Source organism: Pleurodeles waltl, chromosome 12 (assembly GCF_031143425.1).
Source record: "Pleurodeles waltl isolate 20211129_DDA chromosome 12, aPleWal1.hap1.20221129, whole genome shotgun sequence".
In the NCBI taxonomy this organism is placed as follows: Eukaryota; Metazoa; Chordata; class Amphibia; order Caudata; family Salamandridae; genus Pleurodeles; species Pleurodeles waltl.
In genome coordinates, this window is record NC_090451.1 from 46,132,510 (window position 1) to 46,156,653 (window position 24,144).

Consider the following 24,144-nt stretch of genomic DNA (forward strand, 5'->3'; position numbering starts at 1 on the left):
AGTGCACCTCCCTGTTTTTCCATGTACAATAGCACAGCTGTAATTATTCCTAATTTGACAGATTTGCATCTAGAGAAGTTTCTTTGAAGTGGAATTAATAGACGTTAGACATGATTACTAAGCTATGTGAATTAATGCAATATATTTGGTGGGGTAATATAGGATAGAGGAGATTAGAGTATTAGTAGACTGGCATCTTCTATCTTCCAGTTTTTTTTAAAGGGGGGTAGTTTATTGGCTATGGGTTGATATGTGTGTAGATCACAGAAACTTGAAGCAAAAAGCCAAAAATCATGCACTTTTCATTAGGAGTCCATAAGGAGAGTAGGGCATTCTGATGGAGGAAGTTGATGAAAAATGATCTGTCATGTGGCTAAGCCACTTCTACCTCATGCAGTGGTTTCAGGTGTTTACTGGGAGGAAGCTTGATTGCATGCAGTCTTACGCGAGCAAGGAGCAGAAGCAACACGATTAACAACTACAGTATTTGGGGAAGAGGTTTCAGTTTTATTATAGTCATTTGGTAACAAAGGAATCTGAAAAAAGTTGTCCACCAGTAAGATTGATTTCTGCCATTAGGTCTTTAACAAGTATGACAGGGCTTTAGTAGTCGCCAAACAGAACTGCTGTAATTCTTGTTTTGAACCCTGTTTTGTGTAAATAGCACCTGAAGTATGCTAGGGCTTTAGTAGTCTCCATACAGAACTGCTGTCATTCTGGTTTTGAACCCTGTTTTGTGTAAATAGCACCTGAAGGAGTTCACAGAGATCGGGATATGAATAACCAGTTCTTAAGTATTGCTCAGAGTTCCAGAGGATTGTTAGTGGCCTTTATTTTTCCTGAGAGGAAGTTTCATAATTTAGCGCAGTGCTACCCACTGTTTCTTTTTTTTTTTTTTTTTTGTAAGGTGGAATGTACTACATGGTTTTCATCTTGAGGAATCCAGGAACATCACCATTTCTAGGCTTGTGAGTGACACGTAGTAATTTAGGAGGATCTTTCTGCAAAGAGTAAGCAGTTGTGGGCTTCAGAAACCAGATGAGTTGTGTGTTTGAATCTTAATGTGTAGAAGCAGTCTTGCAGCAGAATTCTGAATTCTCTGGTGGCACCTCATGGTTGAAAGCAGGATCTCCTGATACAAACTGTTTCCATGATCACGTTTTTAGAGAATGAGAGATAATCTCGCTTGATCCATTTGTGAAAATCCAAGATGGGGAAAAGGCTGAAAAGTGTCCTCATGGTATAGAAAGAGCTTGGTTAGTTGATCCACTTGGCCACTCATGAAAAGTGCAGAGTCCCTTGTGATTCCTAGATTTAGTACTGCTTTGGATCTTTATGGCAGCAGTCCCAGGGCATCAAGTCAGAAAGGTAACAGGTCATAACCTTTTCAATATCCTCCATTAGGTAATATCTGTTTTTGAGATAATGATTTTATGATGGTTGCATATCACCCATTGGTTTTAAGAAAGCTGTTGAGTTTTCAATTTTCTAAGTCTTGAGGGTTTTTCAAATGTAAGTATTATTAGTATGGTGTTCACTTAATTGTAGCAGGTTAAGATCAAAACAATTGATTAGCTTCTATATTGGTTTAATGCACATTTTTAACGTGAGGGGAGAGATGATATATCCCGAGGGTATGCCCATTTTTTCTGGTGTAAGTTGTAGAGGTGAAGGAAGCATATAAATTACGCTAGTTCTGTCATTAAGGTAGGAGAAAACAAACAGGAGCCATCAATACTGATTGTTCCATCAATACTGACTTATTTGAGCAGAGGAGTAGAATTCAATGATGAAGCATATTAAAAGAAACAAAATGATGGGGCTGTGAAAGGCATTGCATTTTCAGCAGATGAAACTTGAGAATGAAATGGTAATAAAGCATGGGACACTTGCCAAACCCAAGCTCCGACGAAGTTGGTCCAGCACCAATGTTTCAACTAGGACTTGTATAAGAGGCTAGGCTTATTTGATTACTAAGAATACCTGGCCCAGAGGCATATGGGAGATGAGAAGGCTGGATCCCTACTTCTGCAATTGATTCAGGCCCAACACCGTACACAGTTATTTCAGCTATTCACTGGAGTGATGGGGTGGTCGTGCAGTCCCTGACGGATATTAATGAAACCTTTGCTACATATTATCTTGAAATATATATGTCTATGTACTTTATGGAGCAGGGCTATGATTTAACATTTTGTGCAAGGAGGTGGAACTGAGACAGTTGTCTCCTGGGCAGAGGGAGGTTTTGGAGGTGCTGATCTTGTTAGACGAGTTCAAACTAGTTTCTGACACAGTTGTCCATGGACCTTACTCTGGGTAGTGCTGGCATCCCTCTGAAGTTCACAAGACATTCCATGGGCAACTGACCTAGCACCTTCTTGAATTTTACCTGGAATATGCTCTTAATACTTAGGATAGGGACCAGGTCATTTTAAAACTGCTGCATTCGGCAAAATACAATTGGAATCACTATTTGAAACAGGGCAGATGGACCCCCTACACACCTGAGATTCTACTGTGGGTGCTACAGAGGTTCTCCCCATTTGCTCATATCGTGGATAAATCCTTTTGAGCCAGGCAGGAATAACCTTGTGTAGTGCATTTTATGACTTGGGCATTCTCATGGCTGTTTAGGAACTAACCGTTGCCTATGACATACCACTAGGACAATTCACGTTTTTTTCAACATTATCTAAAGCAATAATGCTCACATGGGGTAAGTGTTGGATGGAACCAGCAGTTGACACATTGACACAGACCCTTTTTATCTGCGGGAAGGTTCAATATTTTATTACAGTTACTACAGTTCAATAATGCCCTTGGGACATATCTGACCCCAGCGCATCTGCAGGCGATGTATCCAGAGGTGATACTTGGCTGCCCCCAGTGTGGCCTGAAGGCATGTGTCTTTGGTCACATGCTGTTGTCGTGTGAAATGCTTAAGCATGGTAGGCTGATGTCATTGAGTAGGTCACAGACTGGATACGTAGACGTGAATTGGGAATAGTATGTTTACTGAGGCCTATGACACAGCCCAAAGCCTGCATATAAAACAGTCAATTTGTAGATGTAACACTAATCAATGCATAACGACAAATTGCCATGAACTGGTGATCGATCCCTAGAAGCTCCAGGTGGAAAGCCGACTTAAATTTGCCAAAGCATGTATGGACACAAATACCCATTCAATTTGAGGTACGCCTAGACTGAGGTTGGTTCTTGACTGGAAACCATTATTGAAGACTGTTATTCCCCAAAACAGATGATAAATCACCTTAGATGTTGAACTTTCCTGACAACTATATTCATGGACAACAGCTTCAAAATAAATATGTTAAGAACTCTGAATCATAACACCGGAGGCTGATTGGTTGGGGTTATGGTTCTGATAGTGATCTTGTATGCCAGTGATTCGAACATTGTTTTGCTGAAAGATGAAGTGGGGTGGGAGTTGGGCAGGGGGGAGGTTTAGTTGATTTCCGATCTTGAATTGGTGTTGATGTCTGACTGAACATAAGGGCTGTTAATTAAGCTTTATTTTTAACAGAATGTGTGCCAGGGATGCAGTAATTCCTAAAATGTCTCCTTCTAGAATGTGTGAACTATAATAAGGGTGTGGTAGCATGGCTTTTCAAGAGTCTACTCTGTTTGTTTGACCACAAAACAAAGAACAAAATAAAAAAATGAACCATAGCAAAAGCTGATCCACACAGCTCGCAACAGAGACATTGAAACGAGGTTACATTCTCCCACCCATGTCACAACTTTGCCACTGGTAGTAGACGCAGCAGGAATGTTAGTCATTTTATTATAATACTTTATTTAATAGGCACTATTAAGTACACTGGGGAATAGCAGCAGTATAGGAATATTGTTAATAATTGTCCTTGTTAAGCGTGCTTAATGTAGGCATATCATCTAAATAAGAACATTCTAAAAACTTCACCTTGATAGTCCTTGTAAAGATAACAGTAGGTGGTGACTGTTTCTAAACTACCTCTGCCACCAGTTGCTTGATGATCAGCATGAGATGTCTCAAACAAGGAGTGGGAAGATCTCTTTGAAGCCCCGGTGCTTTGTACAAAATGAGAAACTTTACAGCACCCTGAAGAGCCACGCATAGATGGAAACAGTAGTTAATTCCAAGCAAGTCCAGGAAGAAGCCCAAACGAATTTTACCTAATTCCACATTGAGCTGCACCACAAGGCAAGCTTTCTGCAGATTGCAAACAAATTTTAGGCAATTGCCCATGAACTGCTTGAATCCCGGAGAGAGCTTTCACCAGACGTTGAGAACACAATATGTCAATAAAGGCACATATTTACGTTTGGAAATAGTCAAAAACAAAGTAACAGATGGATAATAGATCATGAGCATAAGTTGTATTATTAAGTATTATAAAAAAAAAAATAAAAAAAAATATTTTGAGATTAAGAGCAATTAATTGTGCTTTTGGGCCGGTGTGCTTCTCTTGCTGCACTCATAAAAATGTGGCCACTTGTTCAATTTTCACACTAATCCAATTTCTAGCTGAAAGGGGTTTAAAATCTACTATGGGAAACATTAGTTTTATTAAGATTGATAACTGGATTGTTTGAATGATTATATTCAATTAAAGCTTGCTGTGCCTGATATATAAATGTATCTGCATATTTGGTAACTGCTAAGTGCTGTCCTTTCAGCTTTACTGGCACATTTCTCAACTTTTCTAGGATTGCACGAAGATTTTCTGTGTATAGCTTAAATTAAATAGGAGGGTGACAAAAATACAGCCCTGTTTTTTGGAATTCATTTAGTAGTTCTCATGGCACACTCAGCTTTTGCAAATTCTTGAGTGTTTCAGTGCAAAGTTGAATGTCTCTGATCAATAAATATGGGATTCCTCAGCCAAGTAGCTTTTCCAAAGCATGTTTCCATTATCCTTTTCAAAGATGATCAAGTCCAGGAATCAACAATAATGTGGTCCTCCTGTTGGGGAGGTGGTGACAACAAAGTCATGGGATCGGGAGTGTGGTTTGTGTAATGAATCATTTGATATTCCTATATTTTTTGTGGCAGTCATGCCTGTGCAGCACTGCATGCACATTTTTGTGTAAACTTAAGGGAATTACTTTATAAACATACAAAATGTATTTCTTGGATGTATAATTCAATAAACATTTCCATTCAGTAACAAATGATGAAAACAAATTTTGAATATAAAGTGAGATTTGACTTTCCTAGAAGTACTTTACCTGTTCGAGGCTTTCAATATCTGCTCGGAAGCCAGACAGCAAAGGCACTTCAAGGACTGCCATGTTCGAAGACCCAGAATGAAGCCACCTGACATAAGAAGACAGCCAAGATATTAACAGAAACACTTTCTGTTCATCTAGTTATTCATGCACACACGTTCTTTACTTAAAATTGCAAAATATTTTCTTCCAAGAATAATAAACATTTAGAACAAACATGAAAAAGTATTGTCTTGTTTAACCTGTGACGTGGGGGAGCAGGGCAGCTAGAAGACTTTCCTCTCCAGTTCACAAATGTAATGTTGGCCCTCAGCAGAAATACTTTATGTGGTGACCATTTCACTATGGATCGTGTAAATCAGCGGTGGTGGAATTACTACCACCTAGCTGTAATACAGTATTAGTAATACCACTGGAAGTAATCTTGCCAATGGTAGAAGTAATTAATTTACTTGGAATAAACACCTTTCTCCAGTATTGGATCTTTCATATATTTAAATTCTTGAATCATTCCCTGTCGTCGAAGTGAGTCCCACAGTACCGTAGAGAGCCTACATAGAAGTAAATGTTAAAAGACACTTACTTTAGTAGCACAATAACATCATTTAAAAAGACCCAAAGTCCAGCCAGTCAAGCAACAGGACCCTTTAGAACCTTCACCACTGAGGGTCCAGTCCCTCAGATTGTCTACTGCACATTGTGTGATGGGAGCATAAAGGCTGCTATGTCTAGGCAGGTGACAACAGATACATCAACCTGCCTCACACTTTTAAAAAACCTGGGCCTCACAGCCAACAAACAAAACTCCTATCTCACACCAACAACAACTCTAACTTTTCTGGGAGCAGTACTTGCTGCGAATCAGGACAAGGCATTTGAGGATTCAGCAACAGGCTAAGGGGGTTATTCTAACTTTGGAGGAGTGGTAATCCGTCCCAAAAGTGACGGTAAAGTGACGGATATACCACCAGCCGTATTACGAGTTCCATAGGATATAATGGACTCGTAATACGGCTGGTGGTAAATCCGTCACTTTTCCGTCACTTTTGGGACGGATTAACACCTCCTCCAAAGTTAGAATAACCCCCTAAGTGTCTAAGCAAAATAAACTTTTTTCAGTTTGGATGTGCAAATGGCTTCTTTGAATATTATCTTCTTGTATTCCATTAATTACCCATTACCGACTTCACATGTGACCATTGCAGGAGGAGCTAGATAAGCAATCAATGTAAATCAAAGGATTATTCAAATATACCATTCAGATTATCCCAAACATGATAACATCCATGCACTGGTGGGCTCAGAATGGAAACATAGTCAAGGGGTTAATATTCCTCACACAGATATCATACTTTGTAATAACAAACGGCATGTTCTTAGAAAGATAGGGTGCTCATCTTCGGGATTTGACAATGAGAGGTGGAACAACCTCCAGAAGAAAATGCATACACATTTACTGGAACTCAAAGCCATAGAGCTGGCCCTGATTTCTTTCCTTCCAAAGACAGCAAAATCATCTTTATTAATCCACACGGACAATACTTCCAGCATGCATTACATAAACAACCAGGGAGGAACACGGTCATCAGCTCTGTCACGGCAAGCCTTACAGATATGTTACTGGGCCATGCACAGCCAAATAACAATAAAAGCAGAACATGTGCCTGGAGCAACCAATGTCGTAGCAGACATGTTAAGAAGAAGAACTGCCAGCTGCCACGAATGCGAACTCAATCATCAGATTATAGAAGACATCTTTGATCGCTGGGGCGAGCCAAACCTGGAGCTTTTTGAGACCAAGGACAACTGTGTAGGAAAGTACCCTCTTTCTTGGAATGGTTAACCCCATATTCTGCCTGTTGTCAGTGTGTTTGACTGTGTTCACTGGGATCCTGCTAACCAGGACCCCAGTGATTATGCTCTCTCCCCTTAAACTTGGTTACTTGAACCACAGACACCCCACATTTGGCACACTGGTGCCCCCATATAAGTCCCTTGTACATGGTACCCAGGGCATTGGGGTACCAGGGATCCCCATGGGCTGCCGCATGTATTATGCCACCTATGGGGAGCCCGTGCAAAGTCTATCTGCAGGCCTGCCATTGCACCCTTTTCACTACAGGTCACTGAACTAGGTCACTGTAAACCACCCCCATGGTAGGCCTTCCTAGCCCAGAGGGTAGGGTGCAAGTACCTGTGTGTGTGGGCACCCCTGCATGAGCAGAGGTGCCCCCACGAACTCCAGCTCCATTATCACAGACTTTGTGAGTGCAGGGATGCCATTTTACACATGTACTGGACACAGGTATCTACCTGCACAATGGTAACTCCGAACCTAGAAATGTTTGGTATCAAACAGTATTGGAAGTATGTTTCCATGCACTCTGTGGCTCTTTAGAGGACTCCCAGCATTGCTCCTACCAGGCTCCTGCGGTTTTTCAGGCAGCCCAAGCTGCTGCCACCGTTAAGTCAGGTTTCTGCCCTCCTGCTGCTTGATCAGCTCGAGCCCAGGAAGGCAGAACAAAGGATTTTCTTTGGGAGAGGGGGTAAAACCCTCTCCCTTTGGAAATAGGTGTTACATGGCTTGGGAGGGGTAGCTGCCCCAAGCCACAGGTATGCTTTGAAGGGCACATTTGGTGCCCTCCTTGCATAAACCAGTCTGCACTGGTTCAGGGACCTCCAGTCCCTGCTCTGGCACGAAACTGTACAACAGACCACTCCCTCTGCCCATCACCACCCTAGGGGTGGTGCCCGGAGCTCCTCCACATGGCCACCTGATTCTGCCATCTTGAATCCAAGATGGGTAGAGGCGTCTTGGAGCATCTGAGTGGCCAGGTCAGGCAGGTGACGTCACAGCCCCCGCCTGATTGGTGGTCACCTGGCTAGGTGACTAATCCCCCTTTCAAGGCTATTTAGGGTCTCTCTCTTGGGTGGGTCCTCAGATTCGGCTTGCAAGATTCCAGCAGGACTCCTCTGCAACCTCTGCTTTGACTTCTAGCCACTTCCAGGAACATACAATCTGCATCCACGATGAAGACTCTGGCTCCTTCCAGCTTCTGCAACATTTCCCCGGCTGTGCATCCTCTGAGGGCGGCAAGTCTTCAGTCTGCATGAGAAGGAAGAAGGAATCTCCCTTGGAGGGAAGGAGTCACTCCCCTGCATCCGCAGGGACCAACTGCCACGACGACCGGCTGCCTGGATCTCCTCTCATCCTGAGCTGTGTGGATCCTGCATCACGGGTGGTATTCCCGAGTAGTCTTTTTGGTCCTCTCTGCCAGCTGTCCAACTTGGGTGGAGGTAAGCCCTTGCCTTTTCACGCAGGACAGTACCCCCTGTGTACCATGTCTCTTGCAGTTACCATGACCAACTCCTCAAAGTTATTCTGCGTTCCCGGCGCCGGGCACGGATCCGGCAGCATTTCTTAATGCTAAGTTTAATATCTTTGCCACCATGGCGCCGGGAGGTGTGCATGCGGGGCCGTCAGGTTCTTTGGCCTTCGACAAGGGTGTTCCGGCATTTTACAGGCTGACGCCCTTCATGCCCTTTCTTCCTTTGGGAAGTACTGGTTCGGCACCAATGCCTATGGCGTCGCCCCAAATACCGGTGATGGTGACGACGTCCACCGCCCCGGCGCCATGGGTTCACCACAGATCCAATCAACTTTAAAGATGCCTGTGGTGCCGAGGGATCCGGCGTCGGATGACTCCGAGGATCAACGCCGTTTAAGGTCTTCGGCGTCGGCTGACGCCTTATCAACGCCGGGGATCGAGTCCAGGCTCTGCTCCAGAAGGTTGGCTCTGAGGCTGCTAGAGGAGCAGGAATATGAGAAGCAGCACTTGGAGGAAGGGGAGATTATGGAGCAGTCAGGGGACCTGCAAGGTTTGGACACGGCAAGTGGTCTAGACACTTCTCCGGAGTGGGACTTGGCTTCTCCAGGGGAGTATACAGAGGAGGCTGCCTCTTTTCATGCTGTGTTGCAGAAGACAGCAGACTTTTTGGACCTTCCTCTTCCAGCTGCGGATGTTAAGACCAACATCCTTACTGAGGTGTTGCATCCAGCATCAGCTGTGGCGGAGCCGCTTCTTCCATTCAATGAGGCTCTTATGGACCCTATTAGGGAGGTGTGGAAGAAGCCTGTGACTTCGACTGCCGTGAACAGGTCAGTGGCGAGACGTTATCGAGAGGCCCCAGGTGATCTGGCATTTTTGTCCAAACACCCGACTCCGGAGAGTTTGGTTGTGCAGGCTTCGTGTTCCTCTCGTTCTGCTCCAGGATCGTTTCCAGGAGTTCCCGCAGACAGGGACCCTGTCACAGGTTCTTTTGGCGTTGAACGAAGGAGATTGAATGGTGTCTGTCGACTTGCAGGATGCTTACTTCCATATTCCGATCCTCAAGCCGCACAGGAAGTATCTCCGGTTTGTGGTGGGGTCGCAACACTATCAGTTTGAGGTCCTTCCGTTTGGTCTTACTTCGGCACAAAGGTGATGGCGGTGGTTGCAGCGGAGCTCAGAAAAAAGGGGATAGAAGTATTTCCTTATCTGGACGATTGGTTGATCAAAGCCAAGTCTCCGGAGCTCTTGCGGCATCACTTGCAGTCGACAACTCAGTTGCTGTTCGATCTGGGCTTTTCGGTGAACGTGCCCAAGTCTCACCTAGAACCCTCTCAACGCCTCCTGTTCATAGGGGCAGTACTAGGTACAACATTGAGTCGGGCCTTTCCTCCGCCGCAGCGGGTTCAGGACATTCAGGCGTTGATTCCAATGTTTCAGAATGGAGCGGTCGTTCCAGTCCTCAAGGTCCTTCATCTGCTTGGTCTGTTCACTTCTTGCATTCTACTGCTCACCCATGCACGATTGGAACATCGGGGCTCTTCAGTGGTGCGCCCGCAGGAAGTGTTTACAACACAAAGGAGATCTTGAGGACTCAATAAGGATCTCCAGAGACGCTGCAGCGGATCTTCAATGGTAGGCTGCAGTCGGCAACCTTTCGCAAGGAAGGACGTTCTCTCTACCTCCTTCGGTGGCCACAGTTGTAACGGATGCTTCCACTCTAAGATGGGGAGCTCATCTGGGGGACCTGAGGATCAAAGGTTGTTGGTCTCCAGTGGAACAGAGGTTTCAAAATCAATCTGTTGGAACTACGGGCGATACGTCTGGCTCTCAAGGCCTTCCTCCCTTCCCTTTGCGGTCATTCGGTTCAGGTCCAGATGGACAATACTACTACGATGTGGTATATAAACAAGCAGGGAGGAGTGGAGTCGTATCTTCTCTGCAGAGAAGCTCTTTGGCTCTGGTCCTGGCTTCAGGACAATCGGATTTGCTTGGTAGCAAATCATTTGGCAGGAGTTCTGAACGTGCGTGCGGACAGTCTCAGTCGGCTCATCTCGACAGATCACGAGTGGCGTCTTCATCCAGATCTGGCCCTTTACATCTTCCAGAGGTGGGGATATCCACGGATAGATCTGTTTGCCACTCGGGAGAACATGCACTGCCCGTCGTTTTGCAGCCTCCAGTATCCGATGCAAGGAGCTTTAGGGGACGCGTTTCAGATGTCCTGGAAGGGTCAGTTACTTTACGTGTTTCCTCCCATACCCTTGATTCCTTGGGTTTTGAGGAAGATTCGCCAAGATCGGGCCCAAGTCATCTTAATAGCCCCGGTTTGGCCAAGAAGGGTGTGGTATTCAGACCTTCTCCAACTCTCTCTGTGCCCTCCGCTCAGTCTCTCTTACAGGGCAGACCTCCTCTCGCAGTCGCAGGGACAGGTTCTACACCCCCACCTCCAGAGCCTGCACCTTCATGCCTGGAGATAGAACGGGGCAATCTGAGTTCCTTTTCTCTCCCTCCGGAGGTGGTGGAAGTTATTTTATCGGCCAGGCGACACGCCACCAAATCGATCTATACAAGCAGATTGGCCAGATTTGTGAGTGTGTGGAGAGAACCAAATTGATCCCTTCAGGGCCCATTTGTCTGACGTTTTGTTATTTGCTCTATCCTTGACACAGAAGGGTTGTGCAGTTGCCACGGTTAAGGGTTATTTATCAGCGCTGTCGGCTTTTCTGTGCCTTCCAGATCAACCCTCCTTGTTTAAATCGCCCTCTGTATTAAGGTTCCTTAACGGTCTCACTAATAAGTTTCCGCCCACTCCGTTTGTTATGCCACAGTGGGATCTTAACTTGGTATTGGCCTTTCTTATGCGATCGCCATTTGAGCCAATGCGCTCTTGTCCATTGAGACTTTTGGTTTTGAAGACTCTTTTTCTGGTAGCCATAACATCGGCTAGAAGAGTGAGTGAGCTCCAGGCTCTTAGCGTAGAACCCCCATATACTTCCTTATACAGGGACAAAGTGGTGTTAAGGACCAAGGCAGCTTTCCTTCCGAAGGTTGTTACACCCTTTCATTTGGGACAGTCGATTACTCTCTCTTCCTTCTATCCTCCACCTCATCCATCCAAGGAGGAAGAGAGGCTTCACCAGTTGGATCCGCGAAGAGCGTTGAGCTTCTTCATCAACAGGACGAGGGAGTTCAGACAAGACGATCAGCTCTTCGTTGGTTACGTGGGGAAGAGGAGAGGCAAAGCTGTCCACAAGAGAACGCTGTCCAGGTGGGTCATTCTTTGCATCAAGTTATGTTATTCTTTAGCAAAGAAAGAACCTCCTGTGGGTCTCCGAGCCCATTCCACCAGGGCTAAGGCTGCTTCATCGGCCTTGGCTAGAGGTGTTCCTGTGGTGGACATCTGCAAAGCGGCAACTTGGGCATCCCTCCACACTTTTGCCAAGCATTATTGTTTGGACTCTGAGGTTAGGAGGGATGGCCATTTTGCACACTCAGTGTCACAGGATTTCTTGGTTTGACCATTCAGGCACCCACCTCCGGGGGCAGTACTGCTTTGGGACTCTACTCTTTAGGTGAGGAATCCACAGGTAGTTGTATCCATCAGAAGAACAAGTTACTTACCTTCGGTAACGCCTTTTCTGGTGGATACACTAGCTACCTGTGGATTCCTCACGGTCCCACCCGCCTCCCCATTGCCTGACTGGTCTTACCACGAATTCCTTGGGTGAGTGCCCGTATATTGTACATATGTATATACTGATGCAATGTGTATATATATATATATATATATATATATATATATATATATATATATATATATATATATACATGTGTGGATATGTATATATGTTTATGCACATATTTTGTGTTGTTTATTTCTATTAGTTATGTTTCATATTATTGGAATAAAAGTTGGTATATAAGTTTGATTGATGTGTTCATATCACATCTGTAATGTCCATGTTCTCCTGTTCGCCTCAAAGGCACGTAAACAAATGGCGATAACTGACGTATGCACGTCGACGAGGACCTCTTATTGCCTGGATGACGTCATACGGCGTCACGTGGGAGTCGGGCAATTGTGACGTCATCGATGACGTGCAGAGCTAAAAGAAGAATATTTCTGTCGAGGGCTGGCGCGTGGGGAAAATTCTTTAGGTGAGGAATCCACAGGTAGCTAGTGTATGCACCAGAAAAGGCGTTACCGAAGGTAAGTAACTAGTTCTTTTCTAACAAAACACTAAACGTCGGAGAGGGCAGGCTGCTCATTTGGCTACAGAAGCTAAAATCCAGAGCAAACCCTGTTTCTAGTTCTGATAGTGAGGAATCATCTACATCCTCAAAGAAAATATAAAAAGGGACAGACCACCTCAAGCTCATCGTTCTGAGGATCAGCCTAAGAAAACTTTGAAAAACAGTGGTCTTATTGAGTTCATAGCCCTTCTCCTCACAGGAGGTCTGCTTCCCCCCATAGAGAAAGAAAGGAGCATTCAGCTTTGTCTGAGCGTCGTAATAAACCTTCTTCTGAGCCTCCTACACCACCTCCTATAGTTTGGCATTCGTTCAAGAAACTGTCTGGCAAAACTATGGCGATGACAACATTGTCGACAATGACATTAATGACAGTGTCAAGAAAAGTGTCTTCGGCGTCGCTGACGACATCTAGGATGCCAACAATTTATAGGCATGTGGTGCTTCCAATGTACTCACAACGATGACGCCATTGTCGATGGCCCTTTCTGTCACGTCGTCGATGCTTAAGATACCTATCTATTCACCATCGTCGACAAAAGCGATGACAAAACCATAGACAGCAGCATCCCTGCCACTGACCACTGCTTTGTCGACGAGGATCTCATCGTTGTTGCACCTAATGCCACCGATGACATCGTTGTCAGAAAAAAATCAAAATACATATAAAATCTAAGTTATTATCACCATCACACACGTCTCCAAGCAAGGTATCTCTACTAACCCCTTCGCAAGTATTGGAAGAGGATGACTCGGAGGAAGAAGGGCCATTTGGGGTTGCTCATAGCCCTTCAGAGTTGCATGTAAGGTGCCAGGACTTGGACGATGAAAATCAGTATGATCCTCAGTCCTACTATTCTTCTAGGGAACACTATTCCTACCAGGAGCAAACGTTTCCTATGCCTGAATCCCTTTTCTCAGAGTTACAGCATATGCTAGAGGACTACAGAAAAAGATTTCCAACAGGTACTGAGACGCAGCAGCAATCTATGCCCTCATCAGCACAACCTCGTTCCACACCTGTTAAGCCGCGAGTATTGCCGCTAGATGTACCTCCAGTGCTTAATTTGTGCTTGTTGTTTCCGGTGCTGAGCACTGCTACTTATTTTTGAGGGCCGGCGCTTATTCTTCTTCCCCAAGCATTTGCTGTGAGCAAAAGACACATATGGGAAAGACGGAGGAAGAGAAAAACAAAAATGCGGCAAAATGGGAGAAAGAAGACAGCTGCAAGAGTGAGCTGGAGGGGCAGGGAGTGAGTGTAAATGGATTGAAGAGGCCCGAGATGGCTTCAGGATTACGCTGCCTCAGTATTCCGTGCTCCCACATTTAATTGCAGCAGCCATGTGTTTAATAGGAGGGCTTTGAGCACCGGCATGTTTTTATTTAGCAGCACAAGATCTGTCAGCATCTGATGACAAAGAAGAAGAGGGAGTTGCCAGACGCAGTAGCAGAGTGGGATGATTATCAAATACCTACTCCATCTTCGCCTTCTCTTGTCCCAGTGGCATCGGGGATTTTCACAGCATATTAGATCAGGACACGAAGAGATTTGCACTACTTATGCCGACAAAGCAGATGGACTGCTTTCTTTACGATTTTAAGGAAACCTTCCAAAAGAGTGTGAAGTCAATGCCCATATTGGACTACATATGGGATGAGGGCTTCAAATTAATGAAAAATCCTGCTACTTTTACTGCAGTCTTGCCTTGTTTGGATAAAAAGTATAAAGCTCCCGACAATTCCGCAGCCTGCCTAACTGGACACCCAAATCTGGATTCAGTTGTTACTCAGGCAGCGCAGCGTACATCTAGAAATCCTTTTGCACCAATTTCTGCTCCACCTGACAAGGAAGGGAGGAGACTTGATAACATAGAGAAACGCTTCTCTCTAATGTCTACTCTCATGGTATGAGAATCCAATTCATTTGCAGTAATAGGCAGATATTTGAGACAGCTATGGGCAGACGTTGCTCTCTACCAGGACCAACTCCCTGAGGAATCAAAGGCAGAACCTATTAAAATTCTACAAGAAGGGGAAAGGGCTTCCGCTGAAGTCGTCGACTGTACGATGGACATCGCTACCACCATATTTCAGCAGCTGGCAGGTGCAGCTGTTTTAAGAAGGCAAGGTTGTCTCTGTGCACTTCTTTTAGACCTGCAATACAAAACAGAATTCTCGACTTACCTTTTGATGGAGAGGCCCTTTTCAGAAAACATGTTGATGAGGCCCTGCAGGCTATAAAAATGGACACGGGTACAGCCAAGTCCCTTGGGACTCTACAGTTTAGAAAACATCCCTTTCAGGGTACCAGAGGGCGGGGATATCCATCCTATAGAGGGGTATTCGAGCAATATAAATGTCCCTCTTTCTCCACGGCTTACCAATCCTTTCGTCCTCATTACCAACAAAGGCAACCTCCACAGGCAGCATATACTAGAAATGCGCAAAGAGCAAGAGCAGGAAGGCAAACAAAGGAATCAGGACGCCAGTAATGACTTCCCACTAACTTCAGCTACATATCTTTCCTCAAATTCAAAGATAGGAGAAAAGATTTCCCAATATTTACACAATTGGCAAAAAATTACCTCAGATCAGTGGGTGTTGAACCTTATCCAATTTGGCCTTACTCTGGAATTCCTTCAAATTCCTCAAGCAAGACCCCTCCTCCACACAATTTAAGACACTTAAGCCTTCTCAGAAAAGAAGTCAAGATAATGCCCAGGGTGGGGCTATAGAGAGAGTTTCAGGTCAAGACAAAAGGAAGGTGTTTTATTCACGTTTCTTCCTGGTCCAGAAGAAGAAGAAGGAATGACGTCCAATTTTGGATCTCAGAGACCTAAATACATACCTCAAAAAACAATAATTCAGTAGGAGTACCTTAAACGATATTCTTTCCCTTATAAATCCTGGAGATTATATGTCCACTCTCGCTCTCCAGGACACATACTGCCACATTCCTATACCTGCATCCAACAAGAAATAGCTCAGATTCATGGTAGCCAGAGAACATTTCCAGTTCAAGGTTCTTCCTTTTGGCCTCAAATCGGCCCCCAGAATCTTTACCAAATGCCTAGCTCCAGTGGCAGCTTTTCTCAGGAGATAAAAACATCGTGTTTCTGTATCTAGACGACTGGCTCATCAAAGTCAAGTCCAGATCGTAGGGGCAGAAAGCAACACAAGCCTGCGTGGAGCTGTTTGAAAGATTAGGTCTAACCATCAACTACAACAAATCAGTTTTTCAGGCCCTCAAAAGGATAGTATTGTTGGGTGCAGTTTTGGACACATTCAACAATAAAGCAGCTCCTACAGAGGAGAGACAGAAAAAACGAATTTCTTTAGCCAGACTAGTTAAAAAAAGAAAGTCTGTTTCAGTTTGTCTCTTCAACTTCCTATTGGGAACGGTGTCCTCTTGTATCCCACTGGTGCCATTCTGTCGTCTTAGAATACAACACCTTCAAGAACAACTGGACAATCAGTGGACGCAGTCCAAAGGTTCTTTTGACGATATCATTAAAGTAACAAAATTCATGACAACATCTCTATCTTGGTGGACCCAGGAATCTCACCTATCAATGGGTCTCTCTTTTCTTCTTCAACCAGCCCCATGGGTGATCACAAGCAACGCATTTCTGGAAGGTTGGGGAGCCTTCCTTTAAGACCTTCAAGTCAGAGGCAAATGCAAGCCGCATCAGAGATTTTTCCATATCAAGTATCTCAAGATGAAAGCAGTTTGCCTAGCACTTCGAGCTTTCCTTCCAAAAATAAGGGGTTCATCAGTGCTCATTTGGATGGACAACACTACTATGATGCACTATATCAACAAGCAGGGAGGGACCAGATCCCTGCTGTTATAGAGAGAATCTCAACATATTTGGAACTGGTCCATCCTTCAAAGAGTGCATCTTTGGACAGAGCTGGTACCAGGCTCTCAGAATGTCATAGTAGACTCTCTCAGCCGATTGACAACATCCAGCCACAAATAGGAACTGGATCAGGAAGTCCTAGATCACATTTTCTATCAGTGGTGCAAGCCAAACCTGGACCTTTTTGCTACTACCCAAAATGCAAAATGCCAATTCTTTGCAAGTCGGGCTCTTAGGGGAATGCGTTTTCAATGGTATGGCCAAGAGTACATGCTTACGCTTTTCCTCCCATTCCCCTCATACCAAGAGTTCTAGCAAAGATCAAGAACGAACACTGCAGGATTCTTCTGATTGTCCCTGCATGGCCTTGGCAGCATTGGTATACATAGCTGCTTCTCCTTTCAGAGAGTCACAGCATCCCTCTACCAGCAACCTCGAGCCTGCTAACAATGAGAGAAGGTGAAATTCTCCACCCGGATCCAGCCTTGCTTCATTTGACAGTCTGGCTCCTGAACACCATGAATTTGCACACTTAAACATTCCTTTGGATTGTAGAGCCATTCTTGCTAAAGCTGCCGGAGACAGTACTAACAGATCTTAACGCCTTAAGTGGAAAAAGCTTTGGGTATGGTGCAAACAAGCTCAGGTTCACCAGTTTTCTTCATCTCCAGAGCAGATATTGCCGTAACTTCTCCACTTAGCTAGATCAAGTTTGGCGAATGCTTCGATTAGAGTGCACTTGGCTGCAGTTTCCAGTTATAGTCGGAAGGAGAACTCACTATCTTTGTGGTCGACAAGACTTATCAAACAGTTTCTTAAAGGACTTTTTCGTTCCTTCCTGCCAGTCAGACCACTACTGCCGTCCTGGCAGCTTAACGTAGTTCTGTACCAATTAATGAAACATCCATTCGAGCCTATACACAGGGGTTCAAGATCCTTACTTGCAGTTTAAACAGGACAGAGTAGTTCTCCAAACAAATACAAGGTTCATTCCCAAAGTTCCTTAGGATTTACACATTAATCAACCTGTAGTATTAAAGTCTTATTTCCCAAATCCTTCAAAATGGCAGAACAGACCCTTCATTCCTTGGATGTCAAAAGGTGTCTCAAATTTTACCTGAACAGAACTAAAGACTTTAGAAAATCAAATCAACTGTTGGTAGCATTCAGTGCTCCTAGGAAAGGCCAGTCACTTTCTAAACAGAGCATCGCAAGATGAATATCCTGTGCTATTGATTACTGTCATAAAACTGCAGGAAAGCCCCTGTGCAGACCAACACATGCACGTTCTACAAGAGCGGTTGCAGCATCCACGTCGGTCCTCATTGGGGTGCCCATCCAGGACATTTGCAGAGCTGCTACCTGGAAGTGTATGCATACTTTTGCAAGGCATTATTGCTTGGACGAAACTTCACAGCGTGATGTAGCAGTGGGACAAGCAGTGCTGCAACATTTGTTCCATTAACGGTGGGCTGCTGTACTTTTCCTTTTTCCCTCCAACCCAGTATACTTGGTGCACATTGTTTAATAATGTTTCTCCACTTGTTTATGCACTGTTTCTTAGTTGCTACTGTGTAGTAATCTTTTGTTTGCATAACAATTGAACATTTCAAGTTTTCGTCTTCCATTCATACTATCGCATCTAACTAGCTAACATGGTAATGTGTATCATACAATGTGCTCAACTACTGCTTGCTCCTCTAATTAAAGCATGTGAAACTATGAAAGTTCCAATACTGGAGTAAGAAAATTAGTTACTTAACTGTAACAGTGGTTCTCCACTATTGGAATCGTTCATAGATTCGAATGCAACCCTCCCTCCTCCCTTGGGAAGCCCACCATTTCAGGTTGTCCTCATCAAGTACTTCAGCACTCGTGCTTTGGAAAATTTGAGGGACTGGATCTTCTCCCAGGTGTGTTCTAGAGGGAAGGGCAGCCTGATTGGCTGAAACCTAAGTTTGGTCTCTTTTCGCAAATCGACAAGGATAGATTACTAAAGTGGGAGGCTTTAGGCCTTCATTCACTATAATTATCATTGCATAGCTATTGTAATGTACCGGGGGCTCCCATTTTGACGACGTGGATTGATTCAAGCATGTGAATCTATGAAAGATTCCAATACTGGAGAACTACAGTTACAGGTAAGTAATTTTCTTCTTTTCTTTACATTATTACTAATCTCTGAATCTTTACACTGTAAAGCTCTGTCCCTGCTACATGGTATGCTTTGTGATCTAGATATTAATGCCCAATTAGGCTCAAGAATTAAAGGGATTCTGTCTGGTGTGAATGCATTTACTATTGTGGATTTATCCTCTACAGGTACAGAGAAATTGTCAGGGGTGGGAAGTGGGCCTTCCAAGGCAAGTTTTGCCCTTTAAGTTTGGGAACGTCCAAATATTCCCTAACCCACGTTTCTTTTGGTTTTATTGGTGAGTTGGGCCCTAAATATCTCCAGGCATGTGTGGGATTACAGAACACTTACTTGGTAAAGAGAAGGAAACGTCTTTAATGATAAGAATGTAATGCCTTTTTGAAGACAAAATTTTGTTTATATTTTTTTAATCTTTTTAAAACAAGAAAAGTAATGCCTTTTTAAAGGCAACATTTTGTTTGTATTTTTAAAAACAAATTAAAACAAGAAAAGTACACAAGTCAAAAAGAAAACTCATGGAAATTTAGCCCACGAACAATGGGCAACAAGTAGGTCTCTTGCTCTAAAATCTCCCAGTGCTGAAGTGCCTCAGACTAGTCACAGCAAGTAGTGCAGCCACTTCCCCTCTTGGCTAAAATGTCAAAATTCCATGTGAGCAAGGAGCGATAATATGCCGATTCCACTTTTTGTTTATATGAATTGGTTTACTTGAACTTATCAAAAGGAAGAAGGGAGAAATAAAAAAACTGACAAAAGAACAGTCCCCCGAAACCCTGACAACACTAATTCTCCCTTCTCCCAAGCCCATCCCTGCATTACGTTTAGCCCACCCCCCAGCAGTCCCCCTTCTTCTGCGCCTACTCCCAAGAATCCCTAGAATTTTTCTGCAACTGCTGTTTTACAGGCATTTGCAAGCCAGCTAACAGATGAGCAACTTGCAGCCGTCCCAACACTATTTCCATTGTCGATTAAATGGCATCCTGGTCTAGAATGTTGAATATGCCAAGCCTTTTAGGGCATATCAAATCTCTTCAGTCTCTTGTTAGATAAGGCACAACGACACACTACATTTTCGAAGAATAATACCTAACCTTTTTAAACATAATATGGACCAAAACTGTCTGCAAACATATCAGTAGATGTAATGGAGTATGTTCCGCAGACAGCAAAAACCATTTTTTGCCACTTACAAAACATGAGAAATTGAAGAGGAATGCCGCAGCTAAGATACATTCAGTAGGTAGCTGACCAGTTCCACCTGAAGACACCTTGTCAGTGCTGATGCGGTAGCTGGATGGTTGTTATCTAAAACAGGGTTCTAGACTCAGACCCTGAGACTATGTTACTGTCACCCTCTCCCCAATCAGCCCCTCTAGCAAGTGTATGTGCAGGCCTGGTCCAACAAATAGGTTTGTTGCTGTGCAGTGCCCGCTGTGTATAATAATACATGTGCTTTAGTGTTCTGAACATGTTTGACATAGTTGCTTTGTCTACATAATATCTCATCCTATTGCACCTCAGCTGTCTCCAGGGAAAACAAGTTTTCCCTCCAAACCGAAAAACGTGCATTTGCACAAGATACATTTTCTCCCACTGGGTCCAGCAGGGGAGACTGTAACTTGTTTGATCAGTATTGGGGAAATTGAGGTGGCACAACTGTGAGTCTGTATAAGCTTTTCAAAAGGAAATACCACAGCTCCAGCAGCTTCGCATGGGCACAATAACCACACCTATCGGCTTCACATATGTGCAATTCAGCTTGAGTTTGTGTGAATGACTTTAAAGAATGTTTTTCTTTTCGTCTACATTTTTTGAAAAATCTTACAAGCAGCAGTCTGCCCTGCCTAGATTAGGGGGTCAAGACACTGTTATTGAGTGGTAAATGGTGATGGATAACTAGTCATCCTTACCTCCCAGTGCCTTAGTGTATTACAAAAACATATGCTTATCAGAGATAATAGTGACACAAACAAATTACTGTCTTGGTGTATCTTTTGAATCCAGGCCATATTTCATGGAGACATCCTGAAAGCGTGAGGGTAAATAACTGCAACATGGTCTCAGCCCAAGACCATTCTAAGAGGTAGAAAAGATGAAATAACTGATATTGAGCAGATTTGGGACCACAAAACCACCATTCCCGCAGTCTACATTTGCTCTGGTGCCATCCTATTCTGGCCCTCTCACCATCCCAAACATATCCTGCACTTTTCGCTACACTGTCCTTGGTTATAGTGAGTGTGTAGGAAGCTGGCTCTTTATGAAGTGGACCAAAATTAGGTACACTGTTCAAAGAGTTCAACCAATCCACAGAGGTATCACAAAGGCACAAATGAAACCCCAATCAAAGAGGCACACGACATCCCAAATGCTTTCTTTTTGGGTAATGTGGTCGAGCAGTTAAGTATATTAGAGGGTAATGCTAAGCATGTAAGGTACTCGCTCGTGCAGTGAGACCCACACTGTGAAGAAATCTGAAACCAATTTATAAAAATAACACATAGTTTTATGTACTCTTTGATACCAAGATCATCGAAGTAGGAGTGCTTTTCCAGTTATGAATTTTTTGAGTTTTCAAAAGTCGTCACTTTTTGCATTTTTCAGGAAGCTGTAATGCAACCTTATGGAGGAAAACAAAGATGGCAAACCAGGTAGAGTACAGTGACTTATGGGACCAATCTCCTGGGCTTACGAAGAGTTTGGAGCAAGGTCCAAGGCCACACCAACAGGTCACCTTGGGGAGCCCTGGTTCGTCCGGGTGGAGAGGTGTGTTACGGCGTATGTTGTCTTTTTCCAGTCTATGGGGATCGGTCTGGTTACAAAGTTGCTGCAGGGATGAACTGGAAGGACAATCCAGGGGAACCCACAGGGGTGTTTGATCGTTGAGGTCCTGGGGTACATACGGACAAAATCAGTCCACTCCTCCTTGGGCTGTAGGGCATGGGTGTCTTCTGGCCTTGGGTCCGGCACTGGAGTACCTCACGGTTGCAGGGGGGCCCGCAGCAACAGTCTCCAGGCGTGGATGTACTGCGCGTCCAGTCTGACCTTGCCAGAAAGTAGGCTCAGGTCTCAAAGGTGGGGAGACGTGGGGACACCCTCGGTTCTCTACTACTAGGTCTTGGGCGGACAGAGGTGTGCTAGAACATTGGGTATTTGCTTCCTGGTCACTCGTGGTTGCAGGGGGCCTGCGGAAACAGTCTGCAGACGCTGCTGTAAAGTCCACAGTGGGCGAGCGCAGGGTGGGCTTCTTTTCTGGAGGGCCTGGGAACCACGATGACACCATTGGCACCAGTCAACACGGGCTGCATAGCTCGGGTGCAGTGGTGATGTCCAACATCTGGTTTCTGGCGATTCCTGTCTTCTCAAGTCATTCTTGGGTCCCTGCGGATGCAGGGGAGCAGCTCCTCTATTCCAAGGGATTTCCTCCAGAAGATTGGTGAAGCACTGGCAGCTCTCCCAGTTTCTTGGAGGCAGCAGGACAGGGTAGTTTCTTCTCAGGGGTCAGGTGCAGCAGGCAGGATTGGCGCCAAGTCAGTTGTGGTTCTCTGGTTCAGCAAGCTACTCTTTCTTTTGAGTCCAGCGAAGATCTGAGGGCCTGGTATCAGGGGTCCCCTGAATACTCAATTTATGGGGGTGGTTAAGGGGAGTGAAGAGCAGTAGACAATGGGCTACTCTCCGCTGGGGTCACTACACCCCCTAGGGGACCACTTCCTGTGGGGAGTTGGCATCAACCTGTCCTGTGATCCTAATTTCCACCACTTCAGGCTGGTCATCCTAAGGATGTTCCCAGTCTGATAGTGTGACTCACCTCCTGCATAGCTGATTTTCCCACCTGTCCAGGTACCAGGTGGGCAGAGAGTTGGGCTCTTCCTCTGAGGAAGGCCAGATCTGCATACCAAAGGCAGTGGGCTTCTTTGAAGCTCCTGCCTTGGAATGCAGGTCATTGTAACACACCAGCCCAGACATGTATTTGTTTCTGACCTCTCAAGAGTGAAGGCTTTCCCCCTGGCAGGTCAGATTCTCATCTGTTGGTGGCAGGCTGGCCAGAACCAATCAGTGAGCTCACCAGTAGTTGGTGGTTTTTCAGGGGGCACCTCTTAGGTGGCCTCTGGGTGCATTTATTAATAAATCCATCACTGTAATCAGTGAGGGTTTATTAATATGAGATGTTTGATACCATACATCCCTAGGTTCAGAGAAGCCATCATGTAGATGGGGAACTCCTATTGACCAGTGTTCAGCACATATATTTAGAACAGCTTTACGGCACACTTACTATATGTAAGAATCGACAAAGAGATAGTAGTGGCATATTTGCTCATGCATACATGCCCTCACTTGTAATATAATATACCCTGCCTTAGGGTTAAAGGCGTGCTGTAGAGGTGACTCACAGATATTACAATCAGTGTTTTTAGTCTTTCATGCTTTCAATTTTAAGAGCACCTTGTCAGGCAGCCTGCAATGTCAGTCTGCATTAGGTTGGTGCTGGGTCCCTCAGAGTAGCACAGTTTGTGCTGAAGCTCTGAAGGGCCCTTTTCAGTACCCACGCTCTAGGTACAAGGGGAACCATTTACTAGGGACTTACAGAGGTGCTGAAGGGCCTGGTAACTTGGGGATCAGGTTTTGGGGAAGAACACTGGCACTGGGGATCTGGTTAGCAGGAACCAAGTGCACTTCAGTCAAAGTTGCATCTAAAAACCAGAAAAAATGTGGGGGTACTGCAACCAGAACCCGGCTCCCTACACACGCCTGCCTCCCAGCCAACAGGCCAGGGGATTCAGCCAAATCTGGAAGAGGCTTCCTAGTCTGTCAGGCGTGGAAGAGTAACGGAGCAGACTGCATGGTTGAAGGGCCTACTCTGCCTCACACCCTACTGTTTAGGTCATTTCCTTTCGGAAGCTGACCAACCTCAACAGAGTTAGGACTCCATTTAGAATGCTGTTTTCTGCTTTCCCCTTTTCTTTGTGATGAGAAGTGTCCACCTCTGCTAGCCCTATCTTAGCTAGGGCATACCCCTAGCTTACCCAAGGAGGTCACCCACAAATGGAGTAACCACATCATGGCCAACAGGTTCAGGGGGCCTATCTTGCTGTTTGACATAGGGGTCTGACCACCATGCCAAAGACAGTGCAGCCATAAAGGCTAACCCTCAGCAGAGTCCACTGGCAGCTGTCAGTGCCCGGAGCCATACCTTTAGCTCTTCACTGACAGGTGAAGAGGCTAAGTTATATACTTCTCTAGGTTCAGGCTGTCTGTCTGCTGTTTTAGAGGGGGGGGTTCTACATCCTGTAGCAAATACCCTCCT

At 44.9% G+C, this 24,144-nt stretch overlaps 1 protein-coding gene across 2 annotated transcripts in view; it reads right to left on the reverse strand.

The window, feature by feature from the left end:
* CPAMD8 (C3 and PZP like alpha-2-macroglobulin domain containing 8) overlaps window positions 1-24,144 on the reverse strand; it is a 1,104,327-nt gene that overhangs the window by 276,754 nt on the left and 803,429 nt on the right. For both annotated transcript variants that reach the window (XM_069217904.1, XM_069217903.1), the window contains exon 36: window positions 5,236-5,323. In XM_069217904.1, coding sequence (XP_069074005.1) covers window positions 5,236-5,323 — 88 coding nt within the window. The remainder of the gene's footprint in view (window positions 1-5,235; window positions 5,324-24,144) is intronic.